Raw genomic sequence first — 20,972 nt, 5'->3', positions numbered from 1 at the left:
TGTAAGTCCCTGAATGGCATTTGTATGTGCTGGGGTTAGCAGCAGGAGGGGCAGCTCTGCATGCAGACATTTCCATTTCCCTTTAACACTATCCTGGTAAGGTGAGAAGCTGCTCCCTCCACGTGGGGAGAGCATCAGATGGAGTAAGAGATACCCCCTGAGCCTCTGCTCCTGAGGTGCTGCCACGTGAGCTGCTCTCCTCACCCCTGCACTGGGCAAACCTGCACTCCCAGAGGCAGCAAAGCCACAGACACAGAAATCCTGGAGCCACAAACCCCAGCAAAGCTGTGTGGGAAAACCTCAGTGCTCCTGGAAAATACATTGAAAATACACAGAGCTGGGCTGCTGAGGGTTTAATTGCATCTCTCAAACAGCTAATGGCTGAATTCAGGTCCTGAATGAACCCTGCAAGGCAGAGAGCAGGGAACAGCCAGGAGCTCATGGACACACTGCAGATTTTGGGAATGGCTGGGAAGGGACAGAGGGCTGGCAGGCACTCAGTGGGGAGGGAAGGTGATGCCTCTTTGGGACTGCCTAACAACAGAACCCAGAAAAAAATGAAGGGAATAAAAAGCAGTTCTATTTATTGAGGGCCTTCAGGTACATTTTGGGCAGACAAACCCTGCCAGGGGCTGCACCCAAAATGGACAATGGGTCATGGGTTTCACACTTTTATAAGTTTGGTCCATTTGCACATTGGGGGTTAATCTTCCAATTACAGCTCCAGGTAGTGAAGTCATTTACCCCAAGTTTGCTCCCCCAAAACTCACTTTTGTTTCCATCTGTGGGCCCTGAGGCAGTGAGGTGTCCTTGATTCCCAGCCTGGAGAGGAATTGTTGTGTCTGCCCAAACTGGGAGAGCAGCAGCTCACACTGTGTGTGGAGTTTGGAGTTACACACTACAGAACTGCAGGGTTACAAATAAATGGAAAATATAAAAGCTGAAATCCTGAGGGATCTCAGGAGCAATGGGACAAGCTGATTGCCAAGGGCTCAGGGAGCACAGGGGACAATTTCCATTTTGCTTCCCAGGGTCAGCCAAGCCATTCCCTGTGTCCTGTCCCTCCATCCCTTGTCCCCAGTCCCTCCCCAGCTCTCCTGGAGCCCCTTTAGCCCCTGGAGGCACAGTCACATCCAGGCAAGGTCACCCCACACTGTCCAGGCATTCCCACAGCCCTGACACTGCCCAGTCCCCACCCCTGCCCTGAGCCACTCCCAGGCTGTGCCCAGCCCCAGGCAACTTCTGTGCATCACATAGAAACATTTGGAAGTCCAAGGTCACAGCTTTAATTTCTGTTTCAGCACTGAAACATCTGCCATCTCCTGCAGCAGGAAATGAAGGAAAAAACAGCATCATCAGTGAGGCACTTGCTGATTCCTGCAGAGGATTTCTTCTCTCTGGGTTTATGGAATTACCTGTTGACAGGTTCAATTCTGCCATTAGAAGGAGGCTTTTCAGAAGGAATTAGCCTGCCCCAGTGCAGCTCAGCATGCAGCTGAGGGGGTTCCAGCCTTGCTGGCAGCTATTTCCAGGCCACTGCTGCTGCCACACCACACAAACTGCACCTCAGGAGGCTCGTCCTGCCTCCCCAAGAAACCCCTCAGGTTGTGTCTAGACATCCTCACACAGTTTGTGTGGGGAGGCAGAGCTGCCTGCCAGCCCTTCACGGGGTCCTGGGGCAGCTGGGGGTGGCAGTGCCATCAGAGCTGTCCCAGTGTCACCCCCCTGTCCCCCAAGCCATGGCAGGACTTGGGCTGGCAGCAATACCCAGCACTGGGGACAGGGAGCAGGTCCCAGGGCTGAGAGGGGACACCAAACCAAATTCTGTGCCCATCCCAAACCTCAGCCCAGCTCCTGGTGAGCCAGGGCTGCCTCCCCCCGGGGCAGGGCTTGGCTCACACACCAATTGCCACTTTTGGGGGGCTTTTCCTACTTAAAGTGCCTAAAACAAGCAAGAGGTGGAACTGCTGCCCCTCAGGGTGTGACACAAAGGGCATTTTGGGACAGAGCTACAGAATGCCTGAGGAGAAGGATGAGCCCTGGAAACACTGGAAGCCAGGCTGGATGTGGCTCAGGGCACTGATGATGCCCATACTCCCTGCAGGGGGTTGGATTAGAAGGGATTTAAATGTCCTTTCCAACCCAAACCAGTCCATGCCTCCAATCCCCAGTGCCTCACATCCCACATTCCAACCCCACAGGGAACTAAGCCAGCCCCCCCACGAGCCTGGATTTCCTTCAAGCTGTAAACAAAATTAAAGCCCAGCAAGGTCAGAGCAAGCAAACAGTGAGAGACTGGGGAGCTGGATCATCCACACTGCAAATGTCATTACAAACTAATAGCAAGAAATCCTTCCTTCCCTCTCCTGCACCTCTTATCCTTCATGCTCAAGTAGTCACCAGCAGTGTCTCCAACATTCAAGCCACGCAATATTAGCACAGATATTTTATTTTTTTTTAATAATAATTACTGCTACTTTTGGCTCCAGAATTGCCTGAAGCTGAGGACATGCTCACAGTCTATTATGTTTTCTTTCTTCTGCTGCAGCAGGAATAAGCAGCTCCCCTGGCAATAAGCACATTAAGGCACCAATTCAGCTGATGGAATGGTGCCTCTCAGAGAACTCACAGCCCAGCACTGCCAGAGTGCTTTGCACACTTCATCTTCCTCCCAGCTCAGCAGCACCTCCGAGTTTTCTCTGTCTGAGGCTTCCCAAAGTGCTTTTAATGAAATAAGCTGTCAGTCCCACAAGTCCATCAATGACAATTCATGGCACAAATGGCTCTTGCTGCTGCTGTGACAAATCCTGAGGACTCTAAAGCTGGACAGACAATAAAAACCCAACTGCTCTCAAGCAGAAGGTGAGCATGGGATGCAGGTCCCAGCTTTGCAGCAGGCAGGGACATCCTGGGATGGGGCTGGGGGCTGTCACCTGCTGCTCTGCCTGGCCTGGCTCCAGAGCTTTGCACTGCTGCAAACTTCCCTTCACACTTCCTGAGCACTGGGGACTCCACCTGCAGGCACAGGGCTCTGAAGAGACACTGCATCCACCAGTTACAACTACAGGAAAATGCTAAATTTGGGAGCTACAGCACCTGCCATGGAAAACACCTCCTGCTGCAGGGCTGGAGCTGCTCTGCTGTGCTTCCCCAGACTCTGCCTGTCTGAAAGCTTTGGCACATTCATTCCAGGACATTCAGATCGATTAGAAATAGGAGAGTGGGATAAAAAAAATAAATAACCAATTTTCCCCTCAGAATGTAAAACCACCCACAAATCAAACAGGCCTTGATGCCTGTCAGTTCTGGTTGACTGGGCTGAATTAACCAGGGATGTGCTGCATTTATTTGCATTTCTGTGAACAGAATAACCCCACTTGCAGCAGTCAATTGCACATCTGTAGCTACCCATAAATCTGCACATACAAATAAAAAGGGAGAAAACTGGAGGCAGGTTGTTGCCCTGTTCTGGGACACGTTTTCACCCCTCCATGGTGCTCAGGAACTCAGGCCACAGAATCAGCTCATCCATGCCCTGCAGCCTTGTGCAGAAAATGTCACTGCAAATACCCCCAAGAGCAGCCAGGGCAGGCTCTGCTCGCTGCCAGCAGCCTTGGGCTGGGGGAATTGCCTCCACCACCAGCTGGCACAGCAAGGCACCTCTGGGTATGGGGGTGTCTGGGCAGCCTGGAGCACTTCAGAGCAGCAGCAGCCAGTAATTTTCTTTTTTTCTGCTCTTACAGACAGGAAATCAGGAGTGGAGGCTGCTGCAAAGAGCATTCCAAGCCCTGTGCACTTCAAGCAGTGAGCAGTGTCCCTGCTGGTGTGTCACCAAGGAGTGGGGCCAGGAGAAGGCTGAACACTCCCTCTCCATCCCAGCTCCAGCACTGAGAGCTTCAAATATTTCCTGCAGCTGCCATGGATTCTTCCCAGGTTAACAGAGCCCCCTGTCCTGGGGTCAAAGTGTGATCCTCTGCTGCAGAGCCCAGAGGAGCACCAGGGGATCAGAGGATGGAGCAGCTCTGCTGGAGGAAAGGCTGGGACAGATGGGATTGTTCACTGGGGAGGAGAAGGATCCAGAGAGAGCTCAGAGCCCTGCCAGGGCCTGAAGGGGCTCCAGGAGAGCTGGAGAGGGACTGGGGACAAGGGATGGAGGGACAGGACACAGGGAATGGCTTTTCCAGGGTTAGATGGGATATTGGGCAGGAATTGTTCCCTGGGAGGGTGGGCAGGGCTGGCACAGGGTGCCCAGAGCAGCTGTGGCTGCCCCTGGATCCCTGGCAGTGCCCAAGGCCAGGCTGGACACTGGGGACAGTGGGAGGGGTCCCTGCCATGCAGGGGTGGCACTGGGTGACCTTTAAGGTCCTTCCCAACCCAAACCAGTCTGGGATTCCCTGGAGAAGCCAAAGGGCTGCCTGACTGTGGAGCAGCACCAAGGGATGGAAGGACACAAGGTCAGATTTTGGAAGAGCCCCTCCTCACACCTGGGCAAGGTTCTCACAGCACAGCCAGGGCTGGCACACCTGCCCAGGGCTCTGCAAATGCCAAAACCACACAGGGCTGGGACAGGCAGGGACCCTCAGCCCCAGGTTTCTGAGCCTTTCATGCCCACACACAGCAAGGACTGAAGGAATGATGTGCACAGACACAAACCCCACAGCTGCTGCTGCTCTGCCAAGGTGACACTGGGGGCAGGGGTGGGGACACCAGCCAGCACAGCCTGCTTTGCTCCTCTCCTTAAAATAAAAATAATAGGCCCTTCTCCCTTGTGGCCCACATGAATATTTCATCAGCAAACTGCCTCATGCTGGATTAGATTTTCCTCTCCCTCTGGCTGAGATGGGAAGCTCACAGACTCTTCCAGGAGTTGAGGACATTTTGGGCACAGACAGAGCAGTATCAGGACAAAAGGATGGAAACAGCCAAGGCTCCAAGCAGTTCTGTGTCTGGGGAAGGCAGTGCTGGCTCCAGGGACAGGACTCTGATATTCCACGGGTGGCAATGAGGAAACAGCACATCCTGCTTGTGCAGGGTGAGGCTCCCTGTGCACCTGTCCCCCAGCTGTGCCCCACTGCACTGAGCACTGTGACACCTCTGCAGGCCTGGCTGGCCATGGGAGGCTGAGGGAGAGGAGACATCAAATCCCTGAGATCAAATATTGCAGCTCCAGCACCCTGTGCTGGCTTCCCTTACACCAGGGCTGTTTAAAGGAGGGCAGGGCTGGAAATTCGATGTGCTGATGGTTTCCCTCTGCCAGAGACCCAGGGTGCAGGCCCAGCACTGCCACACTCCCCTGCTCTCACTGAGAAGCCATTCCCTTCCCTGCTCCTTTTTCCCTCCCCAGGGTTTCCACCCAGGCTCCTCCTGGCTCAGGCTGCCTCTCCCCAAAGGGAGAAGGAAAATAATCTTATTTCAGAGCATTTGCAGAAGAGAAAAATTGAGGGGGGGGGTATTTTTTTTACTAAGACAGATCTGCCAAGAGACCCAAGAAAGCCACAAAAGAACTGAGGAGAGATCAGAACTGCAGGAGGAAGGGCAGGGATGCACTCAGGGATCCAGCCCTCCACATGCAGAGGTGACACAGATTAGAATAGACCTTACAGATCATCCAGTGCCACCCCTGCCATGGCAGGGACCCCTCCCATGTCCCAGGTGCTCCAGCCCCAGTTCCAGCCTGGCCTTGGGCAGGGATCCAGGGGCAGCCACAGCTCATACAATCTATCTTGTTCTATGTGAAAAATGTCAGCAATATTCTCACTAGAGCTCTATTATAACTAAGTCCTGTCTATAACTGTGGGCCTGGAGCCTCTTGCTGAAGATATCAGTAGGTTTCAACCTCCACTAGAACTCACTCTGCTACTCTGGCATTTGAAACCTTTCACTTACTAAATGCATTAGAACCCACCCTAAAATTACTGACTTACTTCTACTTAAATGTCTACTTTATGTGTGAGTGGCTTAATATACTTCAACCCATCCAAAGGCTTTCATTCAATCCCTACACTCTGATTTGTCTCTGAAGAATTCAGAGAGACCCCTGAGCCAACATCTGACCCCCCTTTTGACAGGAATCTTGCATTTGTCTTTACAAACAAACTGTAGATCTGCTGGGAGATAAAACCAGCACTGAGAGATAAAAGAAACACTGATTGATGAATGGGAAAAGAGATTTGCCTTTACAAACAAACTGTAGGTTTGCTGGTAAATGAAACTGGATATTGGAAGATGAAAGAAGCAATGGGGGAAAACAATTAATTGTGTAAGAATTAAAAATGAAAAGGGAGGGTTTTACATTAGAGGGGAATCTCAGGTATCAGGAGTTTGGGAAATCTGTGCCTCTCAAGTCCATCAGCCCATGGGGAAAGAGAGAGGGAAATTGGGATAAAAGGAGGCTGCATCCTCCAAAAATCTGAGAGACCCCAGGGCAATGCCCCATGGCCTCTCCCTTTATTTAATAAAGCAAACAGAACTCCCCTGCCTCCTTTTGGCCAAAGCTCAGGTGTGGGTGGATTAACTCTGCTCACCTTCTTCTCATCTCCCTCCTGCAGCAGCTGCAGGTGGCTCCTCCTGTGGCTGTCCCTGCGCAGGGAGCTGTGCTGGTGCTGGGGCAGCCCCGAGGGGGGGGACACGCTGCGGCCCTGGGGGTCCACCCAGCTGTAGATGTGGTTGGTGACGTAGCCCCCGGGGATGCGCCCCACCGAGTGCACCGCCAGGTTCAGCTTCTTGCAGCCCTTCAGCACCTGCAACACAGCCAAGCACAGGTCAGCGCCACGGGGACACCTGGGCAGGTGTTCTCCTTACCTGTAGGATGGGACAGGGGTCAGGATGGGGGGTGACAGATGGAAAAATCTCTACAAGCCAGCTGTTGGAAGTTGTGGTTTACTGCACAGGGCTGGGTGAAAAGCTGCCAGCCACAGCTGGAGCAGGGCAGAGAGAGAGTCAGGTAGTTTCTGTTCTCTCCTGGCTGCAACACAGATCAGGCAAAGCTGCTGCTGAGAAAACACAGAGAAAACCTTTCCCACCAGCCAGGGGAAGAGCAGAGTGAAGCAAAGTGGGGAGAGGGGGCAGAGCCAAGCTCAGGATGGGCTGAACCTGGGGCTGAGCAGCTCCTGCAGCCAGAGCAGCACAGGGAGCAGTGCTGGAGGTGAGCAGCACTGATCCCTGTCCAAAGCCCTCTCCAGCCCTCACAGAGCCCCTTTAGGCACTGGAAAGTGCTCCAAGATCTCCCTGGACCCTCCTCCCTTCCAGGCTGGACAGGGATGTCAGCCTCTCAAAGCTGGCAGCCAGCAGTGTGGGAAAAGCCTTAGCTCAGCTCTGTCCCCTCAACTCCAGCCTCTGCCACTGGAAAAGCTCCTGCTGCCTTCAGGGGACACTGACAGCCCTCCCAGAAATTCAGCCACTGAGTTACCAGCTGCCTCCCCCAGCACAAGCAGCCAATGAATGAGTGGAATAATTGCTAAATACATACACACACTTAAACCAGCAGACACAGAGATGACCTTGGGGGCCAGAGGAGGTGATCTGCAATCTCTCCTCTGCCCCTCCAGCTCCCACTGTGAGGAGCTGACGCAGAACCTCAATGAACAGAGTTCTCCCTGGGGACAGCTCTGAGTGCTGATCCCTCCAGAGGCCTCAGGAGCACCAGCACTGCAGATCTGCTCTCAGAAGGGAGTGTTTGGGGTTTCTTCCCATGTATACATCATTCTGATGAGCTGCTCCTGCAAGGTCTCCTGTCCCCACTGAGCAGAGAAGCTGCTGAGCAAGGCTTGTGGCTGGGAAGAACTAAATCCAGCAGTAAAGGGTAAAACTATCAGTAAGAGTGGGCTGGCTGGATCCCAGCCCTGAGCTGGCAGCTGTCCTGTCCCTCCCTGCCAGGGGCACAGAGAATCCAGCTCAAGCCCAGCTCAGCACCTCCATCACACACAGCATCCTGCCTGCAGACCTGGCACACGCTCCCAAGGTCACCAGGGCCCGAGGGCTGCCACAAAAACTGCAGAACTGCTGGATCACAGAAACCTGGGAGCTCTGAGCTTTCTGTGCTGTCTGGCACTGACCCCCTGGAGAACACTGCTTCTGACCTGAGGCCTTGGAGAAGGGTTCCAAATTTGAGTGATGGAGTTAAAGTCATGTGTGTGTAGTCAGATTAGAAGTGTGTGATTTCACATGGTGAAAGATTTTGACTTTGGGAATTTTATATTATAGTAATAAGTATGGGAAAAGATAGAAGATTTTGAGTGTTATTTCTTTCTGTTTTCTTCCTTCTTCTTCATGGTTTCAGGCAGTAGTTTCTGGTTGAACAGTTAGTGCTGCACTCTGGGTCACAGGAGTTCGGTTATTGGGTCAAAAGTATAAATAATATAGGTGTTAATTCTTTATTGAACTGTTTAGCTTTAAAAGACCTTGTAACTAGCTAGGTTCACCTCCATTTTGCTCACTTTAGCTGGTAGCTAGAAGTGTTACAGAACTCTCTGTACTTTAGATAAGATTTAATAAACAACCAAGCCTGAACAGAGAAATTCGTCTCCTTTGTATTTTTAACCCTGACTCTGAGTGAAGACAGAAGAAACTGAAGACAAGGCACTAATGAGGTGCTGCAGTTACCCCATTTACACAAAACCAACAGCCCCAATGGGATACCCACAGAGCCCTTCACCCTCTGGTTCTCACCAGCTCCAGCCCCTGTTCCTCCCAGCCCCCAAACATCCTGCTGGGATCTCCCTCCCTGCAGGCACTGAGCCCAGCTGGGCTGCCACAGGTGCTCACCACGCTCTGTCCTGCCCAGGTCTCTCTGGGATGATGGAGCAGGTTCTGTGCCAAAGCACACACAGGTTTGCATTAACAATATAACATAAGGATAGCTAAATAAGTGATACCCCCAAAGCCACAGCAGAACTCATGCTGTGAGTTATTTGGGAAATGAGGTTATCTGATGGGCACACTGAACCTCACCCAGCCACCCCCAAATAACAAACTCACCTCCTTAATGCCCTGTGCAGAACCAGACAGTGCAGGCTGCATCTCCATCTCCTTTCTCAAGCCATTCCAGGGATTTGCTGCCTGTTTGCTCAGTGCTGCTGGGTTTTGCTCCAGCCTCAGATAAGATTTGGCTTTGCCCCATCTCTGATGTGTTTGAGGACCGTGGGGTGGGAGGTCTAGGGCTAGCACCACAGTGTGCAAGCTCACCTGCCAGCAGCCCAGCTTAAAGAAATCATTTCTGTGAATCTGGGAATTAGTGCCAAAACCTTTAGCAGAGGAACAGTCACCAACTGCCCAGAAATGTGATCAGAAGCAGCAAGTGCCAGAGAGAGAGGCAGATTGATTCCATGAGGCCACTGATCCCCTAACAACACTCCATTTAATTATCTGTCAAGCCCTCTGAGAGGGAAGGACATCGTGTAAACTGATCAAAAAAGGAAACACACATGTCATGTGCCACAATTACCTTTACAAAAACCTCCCATGAAACCCAAACAGCTCCCAGTACAGCATGTTCTTCCCTGGGCACGGGATAGTGGGGATGGGATAGTGGGGATGGGATAATGGGCACGGGATAGTGGGCATGGCTCTGCTGGCCAGCTCCAAAGGTCAGTGCAGAGCTCATCAATCAGCAAAGCACCAGGAATCTGGCAGCATGTCCCCAAAAGTAAGGCAAAGGCTTAGAAATCACGCTGCAAGGGAAGGGAATGCTGAGATGCCACAGGAGGGAGGCAGAGGCAGCTTTTACAGCACGTTCAGTGGAGGGAGTGACTGGCACAAGTTTGTCCCACCACTGTTTCCTGCTCCATGCCAGGCTGTTCCTGGGATATAGAGACTGTCCCCTGCCCCAGAGTGCAGGTCTAAAAAATAAATTTTGGAACAAGTGTTGCCCAGAGCAGCTGTGGCTGCCCCTGCATCCCTGGCAGTGTCCAAGGCCAGGATGGATGGGATTTGGAGCAGCCTGGGACAGTGAAAGTGTCCCTGCCCATGGAACTGGATAAGCTCTAAGGTCCCTTCCAACCCACACCAGTCTGGGGTTCCATGATTTTGGGTCTATCCCACCCCCATGCTGCCTGAGAAAGCACAGGGAGCTGGATGTGAGCAGAGGAACTGGGAATGGAATGGTCTGAGGTGGGCAAAGAGCTCATCCCTGAGTGGGAACAGAGGGGCTGGAACGAGGAAAAGGTGACAGAGAGGCAGGAGGGGACAGCAGGACACGGGAGGGGACTGAGGGAAGCACAGAGGGAGGGACAGCAGTGGTACCATGGCACAGGGGACACAGGGGGGATGCAGGGGGGACAGGGTCTGCAGGGGTGATGTGGATTGATGCAGGGGTGACACAGGGGGACACAGCCTCCCTGCAAGACGACAAAGGGAGTTGCAGAGGCACAGTCCAACCTCTCCCAAGCCAAAGGACAGCAGTTGGGCTTCCAAGTAGTGGCACTTATGCAAATCGATGCAAATCGATGTATAATTATGGTGATTGCACACATTTAGCCCCAAGGCATCAGGAAGCCCATGTCCCATGTCCCGGGAAAGGTCAAGTGAAATCCTGGCTCCAGCACCTTCTCCCCAAGCCCTCCAAGGGCTGACCCCTCCCCATCCCCACTCTGAAACCTCCGAGCTGGTCCCTGCCCAGTGCAGCCCTCAGGCAAGCCTGGGATAACTCTAAAAAGAGCAGAAACCTCCATAATTGTGGGAACAAAGCTAAACCAAAGCTGTCTGGGTGCTTTCAGGGCAGGGGGGAGGCATAAGGGAAATGCAGATTGAAGCACTGCCTCCTCCTTCCCCGGGTCTCCCCTTTCTGCTCCACACCAAGCCATGCTGAAAGGAGGGAGGTGAAGCCCCACCAAGGCCTTGTCTAAACAGGGTTAACTCCTCGGTGGAAAAACTCTGCAAGAATCAATGTGAGCAAGAGGCTGGATGAAGCACAAGGACATGGAGGCTGCAGAGCAGAGCCCCCTCCAGCCTGCCCTGCCCCGAGGTGACTCCTGAGCCCAGCAAGGGGCAGCAGCAGAGCTCCTGCAGGGCTCTGCTCCACCTCCACCCGCGTGGTGACAGCCAGAACCACTGAGCATCCCAAGGAACCCGGGGTAAATCACACCAGCAGATGCTTTGTCACTCTGAGGGCATGTAGAGCTGAATAATTCTCCGTGGCATTGAGGGAAGTGTCAAGAAAATCCATCCTCTTCCCTGAGGACAGGGGAACTGCGTAAAAGATATTTTAATTCACCAGCTCTGATGCTTTTGTTTTCTTCCAATGGCCACTAGAAGGAAATAAGCTTTTATCCTCCAGGTTATCTTATCAATTTCTCTGCTGAGGCAAAACTGTTTATTTACAAGGAGCCCACTAAATGACATTGATGCTGCAAGAACTCCAGGATGCCCTGACAATGCTAACCCTGATGAACAAGCCAGTCCTGATGCCAAGTCCTATCATCCCTGCATTATGAGGAGAGGAGAGATTAAGGCCCTCATTCCAATCTTTTGCATCAGTATAAAGTCATTTGATTTCATTAGGGCTGATTGTGATTTGCTGGTGAAATGAAGGGAAACAGATGACTGAGGAAACTTGCCCACTGAGGGAAATCAGTGGCAGAGCAGCAAATACAACAACTCCTAACCCAGGTGGAGCAGCCAAGCCCAGGCTCCCCCAGCCCCTGGCTGGGTGTGCAGCTTCACCCCAGCCCAGGTGGCAGCAGGAATTCATCTGGAGCCCAGAGGAGCTCACAGGGACAGAGGAGCAGCTCCAGTGCCCAAACCTGCTCCAAGAACTCCAGATCTGCAGCCCTGTCACACCCATGCTCTGCCACTGCCATCAGCCCTCCCCTTAAAGAGATTTCAAAGTCATTTTAAGCTCAAGAGTGACCATTTTCCCTCCTTTTCCCTAGAGGAGAACCTGGTTCCTTTACACTTTCCACGCTCTCCTCTGAGTCCAGCTGACTACAGGAGCTGAAGTGGAAATTGTTTGCAGGACAGAAGGGCACAGCAGGAGCCCTGCAGCACACAGCACCTGCCTTTAAGCTCTGAGTGCTTTTTTTGAGTGCAGTTCTGAGGTTTTTGGTCCTGAGCAGATCCAGAGATGAAGGAAGCAATTGCCACTCTAAGTGTTGGGGTGGATGCAAGTCACATCCTCCTTTTCCATGCTCCAGCTCCCTGGGCTCCCTTGGGAAGGGGAGAATTTCCAAACCTCCTTCTTTAGTGCCTTCTAAAAACAGAGCTGGTGACAAGCAAGCAGCAGCTAAAGGAACACAGGATATCTTCACAGAGTCATAGATCAGTGGATTGCCTTCACCCCTCAGCCATCCCAGCCTGGTCTGGCTGATCATGAAGGGTCAAAACCCAACCAAAGCAAGCTGCAGCCACTCCTCTGAGCCCTGCCCACAGTGCCATGGTGATTAAACAAGCAGTGTCAGGTCATGGTAATCAATTAATTGGCATCACAAGAAACAATGACATGAAATTTGGTTTATTGTAAACTGGCTGAAAGGAAAAATGGCTCTAAATATGATATAATATTTTATCATATAATTTATAATATAAAAATGGCTCACTGAGGCTCAGGGTTTCTGAGGCTCAGGGCTGCACATCTCTGCTGTCATTTCTCAGAGGTCTGTGAAATATTACAATCTCTGAAGAGATCACCTTGTTTGCCAGCATGAAAAGCCACAGTAATGGGACATAAAAGGAATTTTAATCTCCTTTTAATTATTTTTAAATGCCCACTTAACACTTCCACCAGAGGAGGAGATGGAAAGGCTGGAGGGAGGCTGGAACAGAGATGGTGCTGCTGGGGATGAGATCCCCCTTTGTCCCAGGCTGGGGTGTGATGTGACACCTGATGGAATCCCCTTCCCCCCCAGGTCAGGGAGGGGATGAGATCCCCCTCCCAGGCAGGGACACACAGGACAGGCTGGCAGTGCCACATCCTGCCCCCTCTGCCTTTCCAGCTCATCCCAAGCTTCCCCCAGTCCCCTCCAGCCTCTCCACAGCTGAAAAACTCGAGACAGGGCACTTGAACTCCTCCAGCTCCTCCAGAATAAACTCAATTCCTGCCCAGTGACTTTGGCAGAACCAACACCAAAGGATCAAACTCCCCAAGCCCAGCACATCCAAATCAGTGGAGTTTTGGTGATTTTGGTCAAGCTGATCCAGATGTGCCCAGCTGCCAGCAGGAACAGCAGGGCCAGTGGTGGGACCAGTGCAGCTTTTTGAGCTCATTAAGCCAAATCCTAAATCAGGAATTCTTCCACTTTTCACTTTCTCTCATCCCCTCCCTCCCTAAATGTCCTTTTATTCAAAGGACAAAAAAACCTACAGCAAAGCAAGAAATGTGTGAGGTGGGGGAGAAAGGAGTGTGAATTTAATGCCACCCCCAGAGCACTGGGGAAACACCTCCCTGGGTAACATTTTGATGGTCTAAAGTTATAAACACCTTGATTTTAAGTCCTCTGGATACAATATGACAGCTTATCAATACAAACCTTCAGCACAACTGCTAAAATATAGCAGTATATGCTAAAATACAGCAGCATATACACCATAAATAGAAAAAGACATATATATAGTGTATAGACATAATATAATGTCTGAATAGCAATGCTGATAAAAGCCAAACAAGTTCTAAAAATATGGCAGACAACACAAACTTCTCCACTCACCCCATAATTCAAATGCTGGTGATCTTTTGCTAAAGTGCACTCTTGAATGCTGCAATGATGGAGCTGTAATTGTAATGGAGTCATTTAATTTGGATTTGGATGAAACAGGCAGACAAGGCATAAAACTCCCGTGCTCACATAAAGGTTAAGGAGCTGGTCATTAAGGGAATTGATCTGGAGTGCTGAGGTAATCTTGTGGTTGAAGTCAGAATGCCACTTTTTATCTCATTTACAGAGAAAACATCTGCAAACAGCACTGCACTGGTCCCAGGCCAGCAGTGAGCTCTGAGCTGGGACAGCAGCCCAGCCTCGTGGCAGTTCCCACTTTGGTGCATCACTGAGTGATGCCTGAGAATCCCAGCAGCAAACAGAAATTGCTGCTACCCCAAAGGCAGCACAGCACCCCTCTCCTCCTGGAGAGGAGGGGTAAGAGCATCTGGGCTGCTCCTGCACAGAAAGGCAGCAAAGAGAAGGCAGGGATGCTCATCCAGGGCTGCACAAACAAATCCAGACACTGCATTTATCCCTGCCCTGCTGGGCAGCTGCCACAGCCACACCTCCAGCAGCCCGGGGCACCCAGTGGATCTGTGGCTCGGGAAGTTTGTCATGCTCAGCCCTGGGAGCCTTCCTGAGCCCCAAGAATGAGCTCTGACAGCTCCTGTCACTCGGGGCTGCCCTGGCCAGACAGCTCCGTGCTGCAGGACAGGGGCTGGAGCAGAGCTCTGAGCACAAACAGAGCTGTGAGCACACACAGAGCTGTGAGCACAAACACAGGGCTCTGAGCACACACACACACACACAGCTCCGAGCGCACACACACACACACACACAGCTCTGAGCACACACACACACACACAGCTCTGAGCGCGCACACACACACACACAGCTCTGAGCACACACACACACACACACACACAGAGCTCTGTGCACGCACACACACACACACAGCTCTGTGCACGCACACACACACACAGCTCTGAGCACACACACACACACAGAGCTCTGAGTACACACACACACACACACACACAGAGCTCTGAGCGCGCACACACACACAGCTCTGTGCACGCACACACACACACACACACAGAGCTCTGTGCACGCACACACACACACAGCTCTGTGAACACGCACGCACACACACACACAGATCTCTGTGCACGCACACACACACACACACACACAGCTCTGAGCACACACACACACACACAGAGCTCTGAGCGCACACACACACACAGCTCTGAGCACACACCCACACAGCTCTGAGCACACACACACAGCTCTGAGCACACACACACACACAGCTCTGTGCACGCACACACACACAGAGCTCTGAGCGCACACACAGAGCTCTGAGCGCACACACAGAGCTCTGAGCGCACACACACACACAGACAGCTCTGAGCGCACACACACACACAGAGCTCTGAGCACACACACACACACACACAGCTCTGAGCACACACACACACACACACAGCTCTGAGCACGCACACACACACACACAGAGCTCTGAGCACACACACACACACAGCTCTGAGCACACACACACACACACACACACACACACAGCTCCGAGCACACACACACACACACACACACAGAGCTCTGAGCACACACACACACACACAGAGCTCTGAGCACACACACACACACACAGCTCCGAGCACACACACACACACAGAGCTCCGAGCACACACACACACACACACACAGCTCCGAGCACACACACACACACACACAGCTCCGAGCACACACACACACACACACAGCTCCGAGCACACACACACAGAGCTCTGAGCACACACACACAGAGCTCCGAGCATGCACACACACACACACACACACACACACACAGCTCCGAGCACACACACACACACACAGCTCCGAGCACACACACACACACACAGCTCCGAGCACACACACACACACAGAGCTCCGAGCACACACACACACACACACAGCTCCGAGCACACACACACACACACACAGCTCCGAGCACACACACACACACACACACACAGCTCTGAGCACACACACACACACACACACAGCTCTGAGCACACACACACACACAGAGCTCTGAGCACACACACACACACACACACACACAGAGCTCTGAGCACACACACACACACACACACACAGAGCTCCGAGCACACACACACACACACACACACACACACAGAGCTCCGAGCACACACACACACACACAGAGCTCCGAGCACACACACACAGCTCCGAGCACACACACACACACACACCTCCGAGACCACAACACACACACACACACAGCTCCGAGCACACACACACACACACACAGCTCCGAGCACACACACACACACACACACACAGCTCCGAGCACACACACACACAGAGCTCCGAGCACACACACACACACACAGCTCCGAGCACACACACACACACAGCTCCGAGCACACACACACACACACAGCTCCGAGCACACACACACACACACACAGCTCGCACCGAGCACACACACACACACACACAGAGCTCTGAGCACACACACACACACAGCTCCGAGCACACACACACACCCAGAGCTCCGAGCACACACACACACACACAGAGCTCCGAGCACACACACACACACAAATCAACACACAGCACACACACACACACACACACACAGAGCACACACACACACACAGCTCCGAGCACACACACACACACACACACACACACACAGCTCCGAGCACACACACACACACAGCTCCGAGCCCACACACACACACACACAGCTCCGAGCACACACACACACACACACACAGAGCTCTGAGCACACACACACACACACAGAGCTCTGAGCACACACACACAGAGCTCTGATCACACACACACACACACACACAGCTCTGAGCACACACACACACACACACACAGCTCTGAGCACACACACACACACACACACACACACACAGCTCTGAGCACACACACACACACAGCTCTGAGCACACACACACACACAGAGCTCTGAGCACACACACACACAGACAGCTCTGAGCACACACACACACACACACAGCTCTGAGCACACACACACACACAGAGCTCTGAGCACACACACACACACACACACACACACAGCTCTGAGCACACACACACACACAGAGCTCTGAGCACACACACACACACAGAGCTCTGAGCACACACACACACACACACACACACAGCTCAGCACAGCCCCTCTCTGAAGCAGCAGCCAGTGCCTGAGATCAGCTACACTGCCAGGGGTTTGGGTTAGCAAACTCTCTCTCCTTCTCTCTCCTCAGCTTTCACTCTCTCTCTCTGAGAGATGTGGCGTGTGCACCAATTCCAGCTCTGCTTTATCACACAATATTCTGTTGGAAGGCATCACAATCATCATCGAGGCCAACTCTTATGTGAGCAGCCAATGAAGGGACCAAATCCCCAGTCTGGGGTTATGAGCACCAGGCTCTGACCAGCTGAGCTGATGTTCCCCTCTCCACTGACCCACAGTGAGGAGGGCAGGGACAGGGACAGGGGGGTTTGCTGTGCCTCAGGACACCAGAGCACAGCCAGAGACCTTTGCAGAGCTGTCAGTGCACCCAGCCCGAGCCCCAGACCCAGGTTCAAGGGGTAGCAGAGCACAAAACAAAGCCATCCCTTCACCACCTCTTGTCCCTGCAGCTCTGACACTGAACCCCAAAACGCTGGGCTGGGGTATTTGTACCTTAAACCTTCAAATATGGCCCTTGAGCATCACTGAACGCCATCTCCTCATTTCCCCCCTCCCAAATGCAGCATCTGAGAGCAAATTAACACTTGGTTATTTCAGAATCTCCCAAGGATTTATTAGAGCCATACTGTAAATCACTCTGCAAATTGTTTCCACCACCACAACATGGGTCATAAAAACCCTTCCCAGATGGGAAAAGAACCCAGGAGCTCAAGAAGGTGCCAGCACAGGGCAAGTGATGAATTTGTTGTTGAAAGACGTTCAGCTCACAAGGAGACAATTTCTAAGCTGCTTTTTCCTATCAGGATCATATTAACAAAATATAGCTCTTGGCAAGCCACGTCCTCCAGGAATTATTTCTGTGCAGGAAGCACTTAGTTTCACTCAAAATTAATAATGTCTAAAAGGCATCAATTACATTATATTAGAGAACAAACAGAAAGTGATGTGAATTACCCAGAAGAGTGGGATGAACTGGAGATGAAGTCATGGAGCAGAGAATTCCTGACACCTGGTTCCTCTCCATCCCAATGCCATAACCAAAATATGTGGGGGCTGCAATCTCCCAAGGCATGAAATTGCAGACTAACAACTGAAAGCTGAACTGCTGTTGTCCTATCGTTAGGAACAAGAGAAAAACAGTTCCTACAAACCTTTCCTCTGCTCTCAGGATTACCAGGGACTCATTTCCAGCCTGGAAGTCGTGCTCTTGCCCAGAGCACTGATTTAAAGCCGGGGCAGGGAATGCACAGGTCGGCAGGGAAGAAGTGTTCAAGATTAATGCACTGCCAGAGGAACGCTCTGCATGGAACAGGCTCCCAACAGAACCACTTTAGCTTATTATGGATAAATTAAAGCACAAACAGCTGGAAAACAGCCTTGTCACGCCAGATCCCAGCTCTCCACACGCTGCCTGCAAATTGCTGCTCTAAAAGTCGATTCTCCAGCTCGATAGGTTTGTGCCTCGGGAACGCTCCGAGCGGAGCCCACCCGCCACAGGATCAGCTCTGGGAATGGCTGGGGACACTCAGACCTGGATTCGCCTCAGAACCCCGCGTTTCAGATGAAAATCCCACACTTCAGGGAGCTCTCCCCCCGCATTAAAGCTTTTATCGATAGCCCCATGCTGTTATGGCTACAACAGGTCTCCGGGGCATGTGGAGCCGTGCTGGGAGAGCGGGAGCCCTCCCGTTGTGTAACTGTTCTCCTTCTCCCGCTGGCACACTCAAAGGAATCGGGGACCTGCTCCTGCCAGGGGCACGATGCAGCCCCGGGGGGGAGGGTGGTGGTGGGGGTCTGTTCTGCTTCTCCGTGCCTCAGTTTCCCCATCTTTGCCAGGAGAAACCCACTAGAGCGGCTCGAAAGGCAGATTTCCAGCTTCCCCGAGCTTCCCAGGCTGCAGGCGAGCCGCGAGCAGCACCGCTGCGTTCCAGAGGCGCGACAAGAGCGCAGGGCGAGCCTGCCGTGCCCGGAGCCAGCCCGAAACTCGCTCCCTGCCGTGGGCGGCACCGCTATTGCCTCCGCAAACTTTCATCCGGCTCCGCGCACGGCTGGTCTCGCACGATGTCGCCGGCGCGATGCGAGCCCGGAGCGGCGGCTGCGAGCCCGGAGCGGCGGCTGCGAGCCCGGAGCGGCGGCTGCGAGCCCGGAGCGGCGGCTGCGAGCCCGGAGCGGCTCCGCTCCGCTCCTTGAGGGCTGCGCGATCGCAGCGTCGCGTCCCGGAGAGCGGCACCGCGGGCTCCGGTTCCACCGCTGGCGGGGATGGAGCCGGGGAGGGATGCTGCTGGACGGGGCGCACGGGGACAAGACCCAGGGAGGAGCGAGGACACACGGACAGACAGCAGAGAGGCAGAGCGGGACGGGGCGGGATGGAGGAAACACCCAGCGGAGCCCGATGCGGAGCAGCCTTACCTTGACCGCCTCGGCATGGGTCACCCTGTCCAGGGACTTGCCGTTGACCCCCAGGATCTGATCGCCGACGCGCAGCCCCTCCCGCTCGGCCAGGGAGCCCGGCTCCACCAGCGACACGTAGATGCCCACGCCGTGCTCGGCACCTCCGCGGATGCTGAAGCCCAGACCCTCGTGGGCTTTGCTCCGGCGCAGCGTCACCTGGCGCAGCTCGCCCGGCAGCACCGGCGGCGGGGCGGGGGGCGGCGGGGGGCGGCCGGGCGGCGGCAGGTAGGGCCCCTCGGCCGTGTACTGGTCGAAGAGGAGCTGGTCGGAGCGCGGCAGGACCAGGCGCAGCAGCGGCAGCAGCTGCCGGCGGCGGGGCCCGTCGAGGAGGGCGCGCAGGGAGCGCACCAGGTCGCAGACGTTGCGGCGGCCGTGGTAGGCGTTGAGGCAGAGGATGAAGCGCTCCCGCTCCGCCTCGCTCAGCAGCGCCGTGAGCGCCTGGTGCAGCCGCCGCACGTTCGCCGAGAGCGGCCGCGGAGCCGGGCCCGCCGCCGAGCCCAGCGAGCCCGACGAGGAGGAGGAGGAGTGCACGGACACGCCGTCCAGCTCCGCGCTCATCGCCGCGGCTCCAGCAGCGCACCGGGGGATGGAGCGGCCGGAGCGCAGGAGCGGAGCCCGGCGGGGCAGCCCCCGGACAGCACCGGCACCGGCCGCCCCGCCGCTCCACCTGTCCGTGCGCTCGCCCGCGGCTCCCCAGGAAGTGACGCGGCCGCCGTTGCCGGGAGACCGGTTATACCGAGCGGCCCCGGCGGCGGGACCGGACCCCCCCGCCCCGCCCCAGCGCCCGCCCCCGCGGGACCCGCAATTAGCGCCCGCTCAGCAGCGCCCGGCCCCGCCTGCCTGCCCGCGGCTCCGCGCCGCATGGAAAGTGCCCGCACCCTCCCTTAGCCCTCCCGCGATGGATCGCATCCATCCCAGAGCTTCCCCAGCTCCCCTCCATCCCAGCACGGCGAGCGCACGCGGGATGGAGGGCACACGGCAGAGGACGCTCGCCGGGGATCGGTTTTCGCTGGGAACAGGCTGCCCCGGCGCACGGAGCTGTTACCTGAGCCGCGGGGCTTTTTTTCCATTGCCCGGCGTGCCAGGTGTGGGATTGTTGTTACCTCTCGCTGCTGGCGATGCACCCGTTCAGCTCAGCACAGGCTTTGTTGTAATCACACCTAAACAAAATTCAGACACGTTTGTTACTGACGGGGTGTTGAAGGAATCTATTATTGGGGGAGCAGATTGTTAAAAGGAGAAATGTCGATTAGATCTTAGAAAAAAACTGTTATTAAGAATTGAGTGAGGGTGGGCAGGGCTGGCACAGGGTGCCCAGAGCAGCTGTGGCTGCCCCTGGATCCCTGGCAGTGCCCAAGGCCAGGCTGGATGCGGTTTGGAGCAGCCTGGGACAGTGGAAGGTGTCCCTGCCATGGCAGGAGTGGTATGGGATGATCTGTAAGGTCCTTCCAGCCCAAACCCCTCAGTGATGTCAGGTTTGGCGTCCACCCCAAACTCACAGCAATTAACCCCTCCTCGTTTAGCAAACACAACCACCACAGATAAGCCCTTCCCGTGAGGGATCCTGCTGGTCCAGATCCGGTGATAAAGATGCTGGCAGTGCCTCAGGCACGCGGTATTGCAAACCTGGACAGGTGGGATTCAGGGAAGCACATTCC

General features: G+C 54.1%; 1 protein-coding gene across 1 annotated transcript in view; it reads right to left on the bottom strand.

Annotated features, from left to right (window-relative positions):
* The window catches only part of WHRN (whirlin), a 41,565-nt gene extending 21,552 nt beyond the window's left edge, over positions 1-20,013 (bottom strand). Inside the window, exons 1-2 of the mRNA XM_056504794.1 lie at positions 19,273-20,013; positions 6,525-6,740 (exon numbers count right to left, since the gene is read on the bottom strand). Of these exons, the coding sequence (XP_056360769.1) occupies positions 6,525-6,740; positions 19,273-19,872 (816 nt within the window). The 5' untranslated portion in view covers positions 19,873-20,013. The remainder of the gene's footprint in view (positions 1-6,524; positions 6,741-19,272) is intronic.
* Between the last annotated feature and the right edge of the window lie 959 nt (positions 20,014-20,972).

This window comes from Oenanthe melanoleuca, chromosome 17, assembly GCF_029582105.1.
Source record: "Oenanthe melanoleuca isolate GR-GAL-2019-014 chromosome 17, OMel1.0, whole genome shotgun sequence".
NCBI lineage: Eukaryota > Metazoa > Chordata > Aves > Passeriformes > Muscicapidae > Oenanthe > Oenanthe melanoleuca.
Note: the sequence above shows the minus strand (reverse complement) of the source record. Positions and strands in the feature narration are given on the sequence as shown.